Source organism: Astyanax mexicanus, chromosome 3 (genome assembly GCF_023375975.1).
Source record: "Astyanax mexicanus isolate ESR-SI-001 chromosome 3, AstMex3_surface, whole genome shotgun sequence".
In the NCBI taxonomy this organism is placed as follows: Eukaryota; Metazoa; Chordata; class Actinopteri; order Characiformes; family Acestrorhamphidae; genus Astyanax; species Astyanax mexicanus.
Window position 1 is genome coordinate 30,351,047 of NC_064410.1, and position 18,527 is coordinate 30,369,573.

Sequence of the window (18,527 nt, forward strand, 5' to 3'; positions counted from 1 at the left end):
TCTTTGGTACCCATGGGGCATTAAGAATATCATAACATGTTGAATCATTACCTTTTAGAGAAATCTGGTATATATATATATATGTATATATATATATATACATATATATATATATATATATATATATATATACGTATATATATATATATATATATATATATATATACGTATATATATATATATATATGTATATATATATATATATATATATATATATATATATATATATATATATATATAAAAACTTGCCTATTTTGATATCGCAACATATTGCAGAATAACAAAATATTGCAATGCCATTTTTTTCAGTAATGCTCAGCCCAACATGGCAAATTCTTTCTACATATATAATACAGATAGAAAGATACAGATAAGATTATAAATGCAGATTATAGCTATATATCATTGCCTTGTTTGTTGTACCTAATAAAAACAATTGTTTCAAAATATCTTACACCACCAAAAGTACTAATAATTACTGGGCCAGATTTTAACTCTGAATCTAATAACACATATTTAACTATTTAAAACATGTACTGGTCAATCTCAGGCAGCTTTACTTAATTTTTTACAAGGTTTTTAAGATGAAGATGCTTAAAAAACTCATGTGGCATTTAAAAGCATGTTTAAAAGCAAGTTCACTATTTTATTATTTTCTCTCAAGAAAGTCTTTATGTTAAAGAAAAGTTTGACTGCATGCTCAAATAACTGATATTTATGACAAAAAGAAATCACTCTTGTTTTTAGATGGGATAGTGTTTTACGGTAAGGAATGAGTAAAAACCCAAAGACACAACTAAAATGTGTATTTTAACTTAACTAAAAAATATTGTTAAGGCATAGATGGGATTTGGATACACACAATTGTTTATCTCTTAAGGATCTTAATAATTATATTTCATGGTTATGTTTGGTTCAAGTTTATAGATAAAGTGGGGACAGGTAACAAATGTTTTTTGTTTATGTAGTTTTTATTTGTTTTTTAATGACATCGAACTTTTCAATTAGGTCAATGTTCAAGACATGCTTAATAATAAAATGTATTTTAAAGTTATTTTGTGTGCACATGTTATTTCCTGAGGACAGAAATGCCACCGACTCGGTGAAATGGCCCCTAAACAGTAGTAATATTCGCTGTGGCTAAGTTTAAAAGCTCTGTACAGGTAAAGTTAGTTAACGTTAAAGGTTAATACACTGTTTAACACTAGAGTGTATGACTGTCTACAGTAGTTAGCATGTGAGTAGATTTATGAACGACGTCTATATTTCGTCATTTTGAGTATTTCTGTGCGGCTGGCTCGGTCTGAGAGAACTTCAAACTCTACATTATTAGCTAAGCTACTGAATTTAAGTGTAGGTCAGCTCGTCTTCATGAAATTAGGTTACAAAAGGAGTCTCTAATCTATAGCTCTTGCCTACGCTCTCTAGAGTACTGAAGCCTGATTTCCACCCTGGCTGCGTCCGCTGGTATTCATACGCAACTCCGGGTCTATTTTTTTTTTTTAAACGTTTGAAGCTTAAATTACTTTTTACGATTATCACTTAAACACTCAGATAAATTAACATATAAAGGACCTAGATAGTATAAATATTCTTCATTATGTTTCTGACAGCAGCACACTGTAGAGGAAGAAGCCATAGCAGCAGGCAGTCATGACCGTGTCATGTGGTCTGACCGAAATCCCGGATTGGATCTTCTCGGTCACCTGAGAGAAGAACTAGCTCATCATTATTCGTAATTCCTAAAGCGTTGTAGAGAGGGGCTCCAAAATCGTGTTTATGCATTAACAGGATTATTTTACACAGTTCAGACTCCTCCTGTGTTTAAATACTGTAAGAAAATACAGAAACTATATCTAACCCAGATATAGTAACACTAGATTAACTACCCTTCACCGACAGTCTTCCAAATCGGTACAAATGATAAGCAAAACAAACATGAACTGTAAAAAAAAATAATAATCCCAGACATGCATCGGGTTCAGCACGTTTTAATAATGAAATATACAACAAATTTTAAATAAGTAAACAAACGCACCACAAGCATACGCACAGCCTACACACTCCATTCCATATCTTATCAGCGGCATCCACTGTGTGTGAACAGGCTGCTTGTTTCAGGCGTGCGGATGGATACATTCAGCGAAAATGCGCTGAATAAGGCGACGTCGAAATAAACAAAGAATCCGAAGCTGGAAATTCACGAGCGCTTCTGTAACTCACGAACAACATTACAGGCGACGCCAACAAAGCGTTATCTCGTAGTTCAAACGCAAAAATCTACTCAAAAAGTGTTTTGACTGGCTTGACTCGCAGTCCTCGATAAGGGAGTAATTCGGCGGCAGCAGCGCCGCTCGCACAGCGCCAGAGAGCAGAGCGTGGAGGAGAAGAGCGAGCGACCTCCGTCTCCACAGCGGTCTCCATTTTAACTCCTCGCCCAGCCTGCGCCTCACGTGTCCTGGACTGTCTTTCTCACATGACCCGCGTGTTTGTCCCCGTGATCAGCACTTCCATCTCCGTATTTCAGTGTCGCTGAATATCACGTTTTAAATCGCTTACCTTCATGGATATGCTCGAACAGAGCCTGGACGCGCCGACGAGGTGAGAGCTCGTCCCGCGCGGCTCCTCGCTGCTTAATGGCTCCCGGGCCTGGGACAACACCACCATCTTCTTCTTCTTTTTCTTTTACTCTGTTTAGCGGGAATTCGCACACACTTCACAACAACTTTATTCTCACTGATACTGTTTGGTTAGCTAAGCAACTTTGGAGCCTCACTTATTTCAGTCTTTATATATTTAAACAGACGGCGGGGTCTCAGTGTGTGTCTCTCTGCTCGGGCAGCTGAAACACTTTTTAGTGCTAGTTAACTAACCCAGCTGCTTTATTTTCCGCTGTGTTTCATTGATCGTGTTTTAGTTATATCTCAGACTTTTCTCAGAGCTTCTCACTGCCAGAGAGAAGCGGGATGCTACTCAGACACTCCTGCACTGCGGGTTATGTATGTATTTTTACTGGTTAACTGTGCGGTCAATTTTGTAGCTACTCTTAAACCAGCGGAGTGAAGCAGTAGAAGGGGTGCAAATTCTGAGCATCTGGCTAGCTACTGAGTAGAGGTGGGTAACCCAGGTCCAGAAAGTTTAAACCCATTCCAGGGTTTTGTACCAACTGCCTGATCAGCCTTAGCTGCAGCAGATCCGCCCAGGCAGTTGATACAAAACCCTGGGATGGATTTTTACTTTGTTACCCACCTCTACAAGTACCGAGTTAGCAAGCTAACTAGCTTACATATAGCTAACAACTGTTTAAGTCTGTGTATTTCTGCTAGCTTTAAATAGCTAACGCTTTGAATGCGTAAAAAAGTTAGTTAATTTTGTTCCAGGCCCATATTTACAAAAAAAATTAACCTAAAAGATTAGTCACTTATTTTGTTCATCGTTAGTTAGCTAGCCGTTGCTAACTAAGCTAAGCTAACTGTGGCAAAATAACCGAAACGGTTCGACTCAGGTCGACCGACAGTTTGTGTACAGTGTACAGGGGCGTTCACTGATTATTGACCCTGGAGGGGAAAAACAACAATTAGCCAGTTAACCTAACGTTACATAATGTACAGCTTTGGAAAAAAAGAGACCACTTCAAATATGAGGTTTTTTTTATTTTACCTAATTAAAAACCTCTGGAATATAGTTAGGAGGAAGATGAATCAAGCTAAACTGCTTGAATTTTTGCACCAGGAGTGGCATAAAGTTATCCAAAAACAGTCTGTAAGAGGAGGAGGATAATGCCAAGATGCATGAGAAGTGATTACAAACCAGGGTTATTCCACCAAATATTGATTTCTGAACTGTCAAAACTTTATGAATATGAACTTGTTTTCTTAGCATTATTTGAGAAAGCTCTGCATATTTTTTGTTATTTTAGCTTTTTTCATTTTCTGCAAATAAATGCTCTAAATAACAACATTTTTATCTGGAAATTGAGAAATGTTCATTTTACCCAAACATATAACGTTAACTTTCCTATAAATAGTAAAATCAGAGAATCTGATTCGAAAACTGAAGTGGTCGAAATTGTTTCCAGAGCTTTAGCTAAGCTAATTATCTATATTAGCTAACCTAGCAAACGTGTATTTTGCGCAAAAAAGTTGCTTACTAACCTAATAGGTTATTAGTTTAGTTAACTGTATCAGCACAAGCAAGTTTCCTCCGCCTGTAGAGCAGAAGGCAGGTTGACGTGTTGGACTTTTAGGACTGTTTGCTAGCGGTTAGCTAACTAGCTATGTTGTAAAAATCAGCACATGTATGTATGTATATGCCTAAATTACACAACAGCAGTAGAATTCTAAAACGAATTCTATTCTTTTAGACATAAAACCCTCAAATTCAGGATAACTTGTAAAGTAGTTTCACAAGTATGAACTTTTATTAGTAACCTAAACAGATCTGTAAACCCTTGTAAAATGACGTATACTTAAGAGCATTAAAAGTATTTTCACATTTTAATTAAAAAAAAAAAGTATGTTAAGTAAAGAGGAAGACATTCTAAGTGGACATATTAACTACCAGGACGACATAACTAAACTTAAGTGCAACAACATGCCATAGAATGTTAGAGATAGTGTGAAATAATATTTGTGCTAGGCAAAATTCTATGTAGTCAGTAGATTTGATATTAATACTAGTAATAATTTGACTTCTTAACTTTGTCATTTTTAGGCTGCCGTGACTTGATATAGTTGAACACACTCCTTAGTTTGTGATAGAGCTAGAAAATATATCTATTTTATTGTATTTTGTGCTTAATTTTATTATTTTCTTATTTTATGGGCAATATGCCTATCAAGGTTATCATCACTGCTTAAAGTCAAATCAAATCAAATTTATTTGTATAGCGCTTTTTACAACAGGTGTTGGCACAAAGCAGCTTTACAGAAACATGATTACAGGACAAAGAATCAGGCAAAACATTAAACATAGAAAATACAGAATACAGAATCCCCAGTGAGCGCGGAGGCAAGGAAAAACTCCCTCAGAGCTGCAGGAGGAGGAAGAAACCTGAATACTGAACCAACTGTACATTTCATTACAAAAAGTGTAAAAAGTCCTGTTAAATATAATCATGTAATTTGCATGCAACATGCAATCTGTTTGGTGTTAAAGCAACTTAAATCAAATCAAAATTCATAAAAATACAGCCCTCAATCGTAAGGATGCTGTTTTTTAATCTAATGCCAGTGTAATGATATCGACACAGATGTGGTCATGCAAAATTACCATATCATGAAATCTGATACAATAATCCTGAAATTGTATTTTACATGAAGGAGCATGTTGTCACATTCCCCAGCTCCAATGACAGTTTTTCTTTGCTAACGTTGGTGTAATATTTCTCTTTCTTCTTCTATTTCAGTCACGAGAAACAGGAAACTGAGGAGGTTGTTCAGCTGCAGGAAGGTAGGTTTAAATATGTTGGGCCTGATGCCTCACTGCAGACAAAATACAGTTGTTATGAAATTCACTTATAATATGACTGATGTAAATAAATGGGCACTCATATATACACTCAGCATTCCTAACTAAGTGTTGCTCCCAGGGACCCCTCCCTCCTTCTCTATATTTCTTTACAAATTATATAAAATATGTGTATAGAAATATTGTGCTTCCTGAGATAATGGGGGAAGAGGTAGCAAAAGATGGAGGGATTTGTACCAGTGCTGCAATACCCACACTTGGAGTTTAATAAATCACTGACTTTTCCTCTTTCAATGCACCATTTTAATGAATTGTTAATAAGTTAGTCCAATATGTTATTTATAATGTGTGTGTCTGTGTGTGTTTATCTATCCCTCAGGAGAGGGAGTGGGGGTGGAGGAGCAGACAGCAGTTACCATAGCGAATGCCCAGCAAGCTGCAGTATTTACTACTGACCACAATGTCCAGTACCAATTCCGCACAGAAAACAGTGGAGGCCAGGTCAGCACAGCTTTTAATGTTGGGGGTTGGGGCAAGGTTTACAGGGGTCAAGAAAGAGGTCATCAATAATCACTGCCTTTAAAAACCTTTGATGTCTAGCCTTTTTTTGCTTGATTTGCGTGGCATTGTTTAACTGTGAACAGTTTTCCTGCAATTCAATTAAATACGCCCTGATTGTTACCCAGTTAACTCTTGTAGAAGATACTATCATAGCAGCCCCAGCTAAATAACTGAAAACTGATGATTCTTGGACATAAAATTCTTTTGGCTTCTAAATTCACTGTAAGAGCTGGGTTAAAACTAAAGATTTTACAATCACTGAGAAATCAACACAGCATGTTTCTGCGTACAAAAACACTATCACAGTTTTGTGTCTTAGGTAAGAAACGTATATAACCCTGATGTGCTTAACGTCACAATTTCATAAAACACATTGCAGAAAATAATATATGCGTGCACCTGAGAATTTCAAATGAAGATAAAACCCCCAATTAAACAGCATATTGAAGAAAAATGAGTTTATAATACCATGAAAGCACCTTAAGACTCAGTACTAATGACATCATTTTTCAAATGACCTTGTTTGCCTTTCTAGCTAGGTGCTATTTTACAAACTTTGTAGCAAGCCTTTCAACAAGTATGTGTCTACTAACCGCTTTTATGTCCAGTTGCTTTTACATTCGAAGCAACATTTGTGAGTATAGCAGCACTCCCCAAAATAAGTTTTTCATTTATATATGAATACCCAAAAAAAGAAAGGTAATGAATAAAGTACTTAAATTAGTAACATAAAACTTTTTAATAATGTGTCTTTTGGGTCTGTACTTAATTAGTGAAAAACATATTTGTAAAGCTAGTTTGAGTGTGTGATCTCTATTAATTATGAATAATAGTTTTCTGGGGGATGCGTAGCTTAAAAAATGTAAAGCAGATGAGTTGCTGCTGTAATTTGACATTCATGCAATTCAGTGGCTGCAGTAGTTAAAAGTTGCATATAATTTAGCAAGTATGTAACAAGATATCATGTTTGGAAAATGTGAACCAAATTACTGAAATGTTTATAAACTCAGGTTTACAAACTAATGCTCTGTTTCTTATCATTTGTCTTCATTTAAGACTGGCCAAGGGTCATACAGGGTGTGTTTATACTTGGTTTTATACCTGTAGGATTTATGGAAACACTTTCCTATATGAACCCATCCCTCTGTGTAGTGATCCCGACCCTGGGAGCATTGCTGTGAAAATTTGATTGCATTCAGTGTCAAGAGTTAGTGTTCTTGAGGTTAGAATATTGTCTGGAGAGCTAGTATTTTAGAGAACTCAGTTCCACTTCTCCACAACTAAATGCTGGCATTAGGCTTGGTGCCAACTGGTTCATGTTTATCTCCTCCTGCAGGCCCTAGACAGGCTGTGCTTTTTGCATTTGCACCCTGTAATGATCTTCCAATACTACACAACCAAGCAGGCATATTTTACAAAATTGGTTCCAACCCTCTAAATTAATTTACACATTGTTCTAAAACTCAAGGAAACTATAATTTGATGAGATTCTGCAGCTTATCTAAATGTTTTATTCTTTTATTGCAGGTGACATATCGTGTTGTCCAGGTAACAGAAGACCAGTTAGAGGCAGCTGGAGATGGAAGTGCTGCAGTCAGTGTGGTGTCCACAGCTGCCTTTGCTGGGGCACCGCAGGCAGTTGCACAGGTAAGAGTATTTTCCTTTCCTTTATCAGAGGTATTTAATTGGGATGTTCCTGATCCAATCACGTGATTTCTATGAGTGGGTGTACTGTTTATGTGTTTTAAGTGGCAATGAGCTGAGATGTGAGCTGGTGCCTGGTAGGCTAAAAAGCAGATAGCAAGCTACTTATCGAGCCAGTTGCTACTTTCATACACGCTTAATTTTCCTCCAAACTGTTGAAACAGCAAAGATTCTCAGATGTGCGCTCTCACTCTCTCTCTCTCTCTAACACAGTCAACCTTCTAACACTGATTATTTTATTTACATGAAAACACCCATTATTAAAAGCTTAAAATCTGGAAGGCCACATGCTGTACACATGTGCAGTTTTATCTGTGGTTTGTGAATGTAATGATTTTTGTTAGTGAATTAGTAAATTAAGTAAAAAAAAAAATCTTAAATATATTGTTTTATTTAAGAAGTGACGAGGCTATTTACAAAACTTTTACAAACACTTTTTTTTTTTTACTGCATTGCCAAATTATTGGATCAGGACTGTATCGGCAGATACTCAAAATAAAATGACTCGGGACGTCTCTAGTTAATATTTACCTTAACCAGTGGTCAATAGTAAAATACTACATATGTCCTCTATAGTTACACATGTACGCAATACTAAGTTACAAAATTATTTAGCTTTTACTTCATATACTGCCTAATAGATTTGTCACTATTACTTGTAACAGTAGTTGCATGTGCTTTTTTAGGAAACAGTGTGCTGTGTTGTTTAATACAGTCCAAACTTTGAACACTTAAGAGTCTCTAAGCTTGTTTGCACTCAGCCAATTTCAATGTCCTGTAAATTCAGATAATTTTCTGTGTATCGGCAACCAAAACGCATTAGAGAAAAATTAATATTGATTTGCCAAAAAACACTTCTGGAAGCCACATTCACCAAGTGGTTTAAGATGAATCATAGTGAAAAAGGCATCATAAAACAGTGCTCATCAACTTTTACACTTTAAGATTTGTAAAGTAAATGACTCCCTTGTACTGCACAGAACGGAGTTCTATTTGTCTAACAGGCATTTATGTGGGTAGGTCAGAATTTTCTGTGGATAAAGTTAAAAGTAACAGGCAGTTAATAAGCAATTAAAATGCCATGATATTATTTTGAAATGAGGCAAAAGGGGCAGGAAGTGTAAACAAGCTATGTGTCTTTTACTTTCAGGCAGTTATCCAGAACCCTTTCAGTAATGGAGGCAGTCCTGCAGGAGAGACGGTTGGTGGAGAGACGCGTTTTGCTTATTTTCCAGCAGCGACTGTCAGCGATGGTACGGCTACCGCTGTTTCAGTTCAGGCAGCTACCGATACCACCCTCGCGCCAGCTGGAGGTCAGTTCACATACCAAGTCACTGAGATGAAAATAATAAATCTCATCTAATTGCTTGGTCATGTATCATTCAGTTCAGCATGGGAATATATGAGAGGTGCAGACCTTAAAAAGTGACTCAGCATTAATTATGACTTTCTGCATCAATCATTTAGATCAATCTTTACTGTAATGTTTATTGAGTAATAAATGTAACAGAATTGATCATATGATATGTCTTTATCGCCCACTCTAGGTCAGTTTTACGTGATGATGAGTCCTCCTGATGTTTTACAAACCGGCACACCACGGACTATTGCCCCCCGCACTCACACTTACTCCACGTGAGTATGATCCTTATGTTGAAATATGTCAAATATAAGGTTGGATGGCTCACACCACCCTTTGCATCTCCCTGCTCAAATACATGAATAGTTTTATTCCACCAGAAGTATTATTTTTTTATATAGAACTGCATAAAATGTGTGTGTGTGTGTGTGTGTGTGTGTTAAGTTGGATTATGGTTAAAAGCTACAAAACTTTCATTTTTATTTGAAAATATGCAGCATTATTGATTGACATTTTACCTAGTTGAATTGAGTACAAAGAAAACAGGAAAAACCAAAATGTGTCCCACTTACCTACCGTCCCCAGAGACTTTGGCGAAAACGAGATGCTTCAGCATGGCAGTTCAAACTGGTGAGGAACATCTTCTGCATCCCCACCCTCACTTTCATCCTACCCAAAAACAGCTGCCAACCCTTTCTCCTGTAGGCACTGTGCTAGCCTGCTAGCCTCTGGTCAGAAGCTAGCTGCTAGAGGCCCTTCAACTGTAGCCTGTGGTTGATGTTTATGTTGGTGATCTTTGGTTTGTTTGTTAGTTTTTTGCTTTGTTGTTGTGTTTTTTTGTTTTGTTTCTTTTGTTTTTTTGTTTTGTTTAATTAAGACAAAATAAAGTGTAAATTTGAATTTGACATCAGCCCTGATTAAGTAAGATCTGCATATTCTGCAAAAAAATCTTAATGCATAAAATACTGTGCAATAGGGTTGGGTGTCACCACTGATTTCACAAATCAATTAGATTCTGATTGGCATGGTCCCTATTTGATTCGTTATTGATTAATTTAAAGACATTTTATTTACAATTACAGGTTTTGTTTAAATATGAAAAGCGATTTTCAAAGAACTAATATGGTAATTGTAAAAGAAACACTAAACCTACCATTATTAAAAATATTCCTTGTACTCGAGGAATAGCTTCATTTTAACCCTCTGGGGTCCAAAGTCATTTTCTCACTTTTAAAAAGTCGCCTAAATAAACAGTATAGTACCCATATGTTTTATATTAAGATTTTAAAAATTATCTTAGATATTTCAGTAATGATATAGTATATAAATGTGTAAAAAATAAATATATTATATTATATTTATTGTCCATCACAAACCAATTGTGCAGACCCAGCAATTAACCAGTGTCTCATTTAGTCCAACATTACTGAGAAATAAGAAAACAAATTATTTTAAATGCAGTTACCCATTTTCAAATAGATCCTTTTTTTATAGTTTCTTCAACATATGAATCAAACTGAATCTAAAGCTTTGTTATGCTCGTTACTGCCCTTCTAAGAGACTGCAGAAACCTGAGCAGCGAGCTGTCAGCACTTTATACAAATTTTTCTAATGAAGATTGACAGATTTAGAGGTGATGGGCGTGTCCTTAATGATTTCCTGAGTTTCCATTGGTAAGTTTAAAATAAAACATAGACAGAATTCACCAATTACACTGAAGAGGCTAATGATGCACACATGAATCCACTAGTCGGACAAGGTGAGAGGCAGTACCAGTGCTTATTCCACCTTTATTCATTGGCTCATGACTCCAGCAGTGAGTCAATTTATGTCTATTGATTTGATGCAGACTGTACTGGTAAAGACTCGTTCAGGAACTGTTTGAATCATATATCTGCACTGTGTCATCTTAAAGCTGTTAATAGAGCGAGTTCAGACTGGTGACCCAGTTAAAGACAGATCTCGGGTTTGTAAGAAACAATATTGGGTCATTTAAAAGAGGATCCATTTGAATCAAATAATCGTATCTTTACACCCCACCCCTATTGTGCAGTATTTTATGTTTGGGCACTTCAGCTATTGACAAGTTTGTGTGTGTGTTTGTTTGTTTGTGTGTTATTAAAATTATTCGTGTTATGGCTAAATATCACCTACTTTTCATTTTGCTGTTTCTCTTTGCTCAAACAGGAAGGTGGATGGCCCAAGAGCGCCCCGTGATGAGAGGAGGAGAGCGCAACACAATGAAGGTGAACTTTTTTTTTTTTAATCAACATGTTAATAAAAAAAATGGCAGAGATGCAACAAGTCATAGATCTGAATGATAACGCTGATGTAATTATTACTGATGTAAAAGTCATTAGCTTAGTCTTTCAGTTACATATTAGGTATACTAGCCCCACTGTTAGCTGGTTGCAGTATTAGGCACAGGTCTGCCTGTCCCCTTTTTTTGGTAGTTGTCTCTTTTTTTGGTCAAGGATAACAACTACATTTGGTTTTTTTATGCAGTGGAAAGAAGAAGAAGAGACAAGATCAATAACTGGATAGTCACACTGTCCAAGATCATTCCAGATTGTAACATGGACAACACAAAAACTGGAGCGGTATGTACATACAAACGCCAGCTTCAGAGTTTCTCTTTCCGTAAAACACTCTGTACCCTACAGTCCAGAGTTCTAAGTTCTAAGACCAGATATATGTAAAGTTGTTTCCCTTCTTTTTGCTTGGTATGCTGTGGTTAAAAGTTTTTTTATTATTGTCCTTCACAGAGTAAAGGAGGTATCCTGTCTAAAGCATGTGACTACATTCGAGAACTCAGGCAGAACAACCAGAGGCTGCAGGAGAGTTTCAAGGAGGTGGAGAGAATACAGGTCGACAATGAACTTCTACGACAACAGGTACTACAACAAAGAGAAATGCAAAGCTAAAAGTATAGTATAACAACATTGACCAGACCCAGACATTAAACTATTGAGAAATAATTTTGTAAGTTTCATTCAGACAGCAAGCTTTAAAAAAAAAATGACAGCAAACATAATTGTTTGCTCTGTAGGTGAGTCTGCTATCTACCTCACACGTGTACGAAAATAGAACTAACATTAATTCAGTCCAGGTTTACCAATTTGCATTTGTTTACATTTTTTTTTTATAAGTAAGCTATTTTGATGCACTTTTTAAAGTATTTGTTTTTTTCCACCCACTGTAGAAATTGTGCCGAATTATGGGCGTTATACTGTGGTGTAAACTAAACTGTCACACCCCTATTATAGAGTAATTGGGACTAAACAATTTATAACAAAGACTGGTCTTTCTAAATATTTTAATCGTGTAACTCTGACAACTGTAATAGAATTGTGATGAATGGATATGTTAATGGAGTACACTTTGTCTTATTGTAAAGCATAACATGCATGTCCTTGTGCTACAGATCGAAGACCTGAAGAATGACAATGCACTGCTCAGAGCCCAACTTCAACAGCATGGCCTTGAAATCAGCGGAGAAGCTACTTCGCAGTGACTGATGGAGACACACACTTGTGCAGCTGAACTGTGTGATGAAAGAACACCTCAGTGAAACACACTCTCACGCTCCCATCACAGACTTGAGATGTTAAGTAACTTGGTAGAATAAGAATGCTTGTTTGATATTAACACACATTGCTCAAGAAAGACTATTGGACAGTAGTTTAAAAATAATCACTGTATTTAAAGAAAAAAAAAAAAGAAGAAGAAAAAAAAGGAAAAAAAAAAAAGCACACGTCTTTCCTCATCTCATCATCTCTTCCATCTGCAAGAGCTTGACCTACCTGGACTCAGCAACGCACGGAGTCTCTCCCCGCTACCTGAAGTAAATCTCGCTTGCATAGGACTTTGTTGTACTTTCAGTTTTTTTTTTTCAGATTGATCCATTGAAATGCTCAACTATGCCTCATAATCATTTTTGGTTGAAGCTATGAGATTTATTTTTCCTGTTTTTTCCTATTTTTCTGTTTTTTTTTTCTTTATGGCATTTCATTGTAAATGTTACTACTGTTTCCAGCATGATGAGAGGTTTCTTTTTGTCTGCATTATTTATTAGCATACAGAGAAATGAAAGTGCACAACTGAGGACGTAAAACCTTGGTTGTAAAGCTCAGTTGTTTTTTTTTGTTGTTGTTTTTTTTTCATTTTCAAAATGAATGACAGCATTTTTTTAAAAAAGAAAATGTGTGGCTGAGCCCATCTGATGGATGTTTTTAGCAATTTCTGAGATGAATATGTTATAAGAAGTAGATGAGAGCTGCGGTGTAGGGGTAGTTTTACATCAGGGCAAATGCTTTTGCAGTACTGATGTGGTTATAATTTTAACTACCTGTTTGTTTATTACTCTGTGTGGGTAGGATATAGATGGCAAAAAAAATTACCTTGAAACTGCAGAAGTTATATAGTTGAAGCCTACTTATTGTATAGGGTCAGTATGTGATGAAGGAAAGATATATTAATAGCTCAGGGTTAGAGAGAGAGGCAGGGAAGTAATATGTGTTGCCCCACATTTTCACACATACAGCTCACAGTACTGCTGGATAAATAATAAGAATCTGAAAAATGTATGTTCTCATTACTCTTTCTTGAGTCAATCCCCTGCAAGACACCAGTCCCTATGTGAAAAAAAAAGTTCACTAGTCCAGTTCATATTGCAGAGGGTGATGAAGTTGACACCTGCCTGCTCTGTCTTTAATTTATATCCACTCTGGTCTGTCTTTGATCATTCTTATGAGTTTCTGAAATTTTACCAAGTGGAGAATGTTTTACTTTATTTTTGTATTTTTAGTCTGACTGTGTTCTGTTATTTACTGACACTATTCCTAATACGTCTTCCTGCAAGTGTCCAGACATCATGTGGAGTGCAGCTCTTGGAGTGAATTGAGGAACGGTGTAAAAAGACTTGAGAAACCATTGAGACTGGGCCAGTGAAAGCTTCTACGTTACTTACAAAAGAACATAAACGATGGATGTGAATTGTTGGCCATGAGTTGTTTCCTAGACTGCATAGAAATGATTCCTCATCTCCTCCTCTGCCTGTACCTGCCTTAAAATGACTGCAAGAATTTCTTTGGCATGGTAACATCATAGAAGTTAATAAATTTAGTGGAAACCTTAGGTCACCTTGGAAAATAACTAAACAGTCTTTTCATTTTCAAACCCAATTTATGCTTCTTTTTGTGATCAGATTTATGATTTTATAGTTCTTGTCCTGTTTATCGACTTTATTCCTTGCTAAGTGGTGTGACCTTTCATTTCACTGCTATCAGCTGTATTTTCACTCTCTTTTAAACTGGGGCCATATGATTAATTGCATTATCACAATATGAGTTTTTACGATAAACACATGAACTGCAATAACGCCTTGAATAACGGTGAAATCAAGTGGAGTAACCTGTGTGCAGCAACAGAGGGAGCTTGTCGCGCTGCTGACCTTAATCTAGCTCTAGTCTTAGCATGGTTAAAAGTGCCACGTGCCAAAAAAACTATTATTGGGCTTAAACTAGTTTAGGGTCTTAATCTATCATGTTTGACATTGATATGTAACTGTCTTATTGCACTTCATATATCTATACATGTCTATATGGTGCACACAGACCTCAAACTGCCGAATGTGAATGATCAAATAGTAGATTAACAGGGTTTTTGGAGTGCTCCATAAAAGCCTGTCATCTAGAATGTTAAAAAAAGTCTTTTTTCCCCTGTAAATACAGTCTTAAGTTGAACATGCTCAGAAATACCACTGACCAGAACAAATTACTAGTGTTTACTGGAGGTTGATTGCTTGTACATTTTATGTAATGTGGTGTCTAACTGGTTATGTGTAATGTTCACTACCTGGCATCCTTCTGCAAGTATGTGCATGTACATGTGCCCTCCAGCAGTTTTTGTACAGCACAGACAGTTCTTCAGAAGTCCCTCCCAACTTGGAGATACATTGTATGTCCTAATGATTGTGGCCTTCAGTTCTTACAGATTCATTTAGCTACATTAATAGGCAGGCTTTTAGCAGTGGTCAGACTCTACCATCATCAACCCAAGATCTTGGTAAAAAAAATAATGCAACACTGGATTGAACTAAATCTTGTGACATTGCAGAAGCTTATTGAAACAATGCCACAGCGAATGCATGCCACAGTCAAAGCTAAGTCCAAAACCTTTTTTTTTGTTGTTTTGGTGATAACCTTTTTTGGCCAGGCAGTGTATCCTAAAAACTATAAAGAACATTTTATTTTATTTGGACCATATTTTGTTCAAATACAGTAAATATCTAGATTTTTTAATATTTAATACTTAAAGCATTTTAGGTGGGGCTGGTGTATTTTATTATTACAGAGCAACATATTTCAGCTATTAATGTAATATCTCAGAATATATCTAGGCGTGGCCACAACTTATTAAGGCATGGGAATGAGCTCGTCAGGCGTGGCGACGATTTATTGAGGTGAATGAGATAATTAGGGCATGGGAAAGAGTTCCTAATGCATGGGAACGAGATAATTAAGACCTGGGCATGGCTTATTATTCCTTTTGTTTTACAGCTAACAAATATCGATTCACTATTTAGCAAATGACAGACCATCGTTGCTCTTCCTATTTGTGTTTAAACTGCTAATTAAGGGTTTCTAAAGTATTTACAACCTAATTAAGAATAAATCCTTTACGAAGGAGCCTTATTTTAAAGCACCATAGTATTGTAAACAGTGCTGGTGCTCTATCTTAGTCAGGAGTTTATACAATATCATTTATATTATAGTGATCACACATTTTAACAGTCCTTGTTTCTTGGCTGTAATACCCTATGCACTAACATAGAAATGACCTACAGGTATATGAACCTGAAGATTATCATTCACACATCTCTTAACTTACTTTCACTTTTATTTCTCAGTTACTGATGATCACTTCTACAGAAACAGAAACTTAAGCCCTGTGTGATGCAATCTTCTTAAGCGTTTGTCTGATGTGAGGGTGTTTATGTATAAATGTACCACTAATGTTATCGGCAACAAAAATGATGATGATGATTATTATTATTCTTTTTATTCTTCTTATTATTAGTAGTATTACTTATAGTGTTTGTGTTATACAGGTGCACAGGTATATAATGCAGTACACGTCACAGGATCACGTGCCTAGAGCTAAAAAAGTGAGGGATTGACAAAGAACTTCCTGATTCTACTGTAGAACTTCGAGTAGGTGAGTGCATTCTATCCCACAAAGTTTATTACTATTTTATTGTTACAATAGTAATATTTTTAACCAATAAAAGGCAAGATTATTGTGAAAGAGGTAAAAAAAAAATAATGAAGTAATGTAAATTTAATGGAGTACTTTTTTATGAAAAAAAAAATCCGTACATATGTAAGTTTTGATGTGGGTTGGTGGTAAACTTGAAGTAATGCTAGCTATTACAGTGTCTACACAAAGTTTTCATTTTGTTGAATTTTTGAACATGCTTGCCTATAATTACAGCAATAATCACTTCTGTGCTAGTATTATGGTATTATTGGAATAATTGGCGTATTAGTGGAGTAGGGGCACAAGAAAGCTTATAAATGGTTGTGAAGTTTACGGTTTTGCATATTCTAGGTATGAATAAGACATATTTTAAAGCCAATTAAAGTTATATAAGTGCTATAAGAGGCTTGCAGATGATTTTAGATTATTTAAAGCAGGAAGTTCTCCACCATAGACTAAAATTGCAGTTTTGTACTTTCATATTTTTTTTAAAAGATGTTTTATGTAATTTTATAATTAACAGTGTTTATTTAAACTTCCAGTACATTGTGTAAGTTAAATAAATGAGCTTTTCTCTCTAAACCATCGAAATCCCATGACCCCACCCTGTTTTAAACCATTCTGAGCCTCTGATCTAGTGCCATCACAACTTCCTGCTTATCGTCGCTGTTCAGTGAAAAAAGTATCTCCAAATCAGCAAATTTACCAGAGAGAGATAAAACTTTCTTAACTTTTAAAACTCTACTGTACTGGTGTATTTGGTGCATTTGTTAGACAGTAAGAAATCAGTATGGGCTTATGTTTTACTTTTCAGTTTCTGAGTATGGAACCAATCAAAACGAGAGGTAGAGCTGCGGCTTCAGACGGCCCGATTTCTGCACCACGAGAGGAAGCTGAAGACCTGATGGTACAAATTCGTCCTCATCTCTTTCATTACTGCAACATCGTAGAAAGTAACATAATACAGGAAGATGACTGGAGTTATGCATAGAACATTTAGATACAATTACAGTTTTGTACACATATTACATGTTCTTCTCTAAAGCCACAGCAATAATGAAAACAAAAAAAAAGAAAAAAAGAAAAAAAAGAAATAAGTAAAAAAAAGATAAAAAAAGAAAAGAAAAAAAGAAAAGAAAGAGAAAAGAAAAAACAAAAAAAAACAAGAAAAAAGAAAAAAAAAGAAAAAAAGAAAAAAAAGAAATAAGTAAAAAAAGATAAAAAAAGAAAAGAAAAAAAGAAAAGAAAGAGAAAAGAAAAAACTAAAAAAAAAAACAAGAAAAAAGAAAGAAAAGAAAGTAAAAAAGAAAGAGAAAAGAAAATACAAATGAAAAAACAAGAAAAAAGTAAAAAAAAAAAAAAAGAAAAGAAAGTAAAAAAAGACAACAAAAAAGAAAAAAAGAAAAGAAAAGAAATGAGAAAAAAAGATGGTACTTGATCTTAATTAAAGCTGTAAAGAACTGTAATCTACCTAAAGCTCGTGTTTTTTAAGCACCTTGACTAAAGATCCACAGTGCAGGCTAGATAAAATCTACACTTTTCTCAATAAAAGGCAGTAATAGAAAACCCAGTTACCAGAACCTTTTCTTTGTTTCAGTCATTGCAGTCTCACTTTTCTTTCTGTTGCTTTGATTATTTAATGATTACAGTTTTTTTTCACACATTCACAATTTATACAAACTGCACAAAGGAAGACCAGCTAAAGCTCATTTCTCACTCAAAATCTTTAGTCTGTGTTCTAAAGGTAAGTATTTATATCAGTATGAGTCACTGTCACTGATTTACGGACGAGACAGACAGAATGATTAGCCGTGTTATCATATATCAGTTTACTCTGTAAGGATTTTCTCATTTGCTGTTTTCATGACAGACACTTTGAAAAGTCTATTTCCTGTGTTACATAAATGGGTTTCAGCTGTACAGAATTACACAATTCTATTTATGAGAGCCTGCCTGCAAGAAATGTTTATGATTTTACTGTTTGTACAGTGTTGTATTGAAAGGCCATGTCATTGTAACAGAAAAGACAGACCAGACTGTTAGAACACTGCACTCTGTGCACTCTGTCAGGTTGAAGACAGCCTGTTCCAGGTTTAAGAATTTACAAGATGGTTCACTTGATTTCGATTCAATTATGTGCTACACCCCAGAATACTAAATATCTTTAATGAAT

The 18,527-nt window shown here is 35.6% G+C and overlaps 1 protein-coding gene across 1 annotated transcript; it reads left to right on the top strand.

The window, feature by feature from the left end:
* The first annotated feature begins 2,124 nt into the window (after nucleotides 1-2,124).
* On the top strand, nucleotides 2,125-17,934 carry usf2 (upstream transcription factor 2, c-fos interacting). The gene is made up of 12 exons (XM_007258266.4): nucleotides 2,125-2,601; nucleotides 5,408-5,451; nucleotides 5,849-5,970; nucleotides 7,558-7,677; nucleotides 8,885-9,047; nucleotides 9,282-9,369; nucleotides 9,680-9,724; nucleotides 11,282-11,340; nucleotides 11,600-11,694; nucleotides 11,860-11,988; nucleotides 12,519-16,312; nucleotides 17,169-17,934. Exons 1-11 carry the CDS (start codon nucleotides 2,564-2,566, stop codon nucleotides 12,606-12,608), a joined length of 993 nt encoding a protein of 330 aa, XP_007258328.1. The 5' UTR covers nucleotides 2,125-2,563; the 3' UTR covers nucleotides 12,609-16,312; nucleotides 17,169-17,934.
* Nucleotides 17,935-18,527: the final 593 nt, after the last annotated feature.

Bases quoted from the DNA above. Each gene is read 5' to 3' on its own strand.
- usf2 (XM_007258266.4), top strand. From the start codon at position 2,564: ATGGATATGCTCGAACAGAGCCTGGACGCGCCGACGAG. The intron at 2,602-5,407 runs GTGAGAGCTCGT...CTTCTATTTCAG, and splicing joins AGCCTGGACGCGCCGACGAG to TCACGAGAAACAGGAAACTG. The intron at 11,695-11,859 runs GTATGTACATAC...TGTCCTTCACAG, and splicing joins ACAACACAAAAACTGGAGCG to AGTAAAGGAGGTATCCTGTC.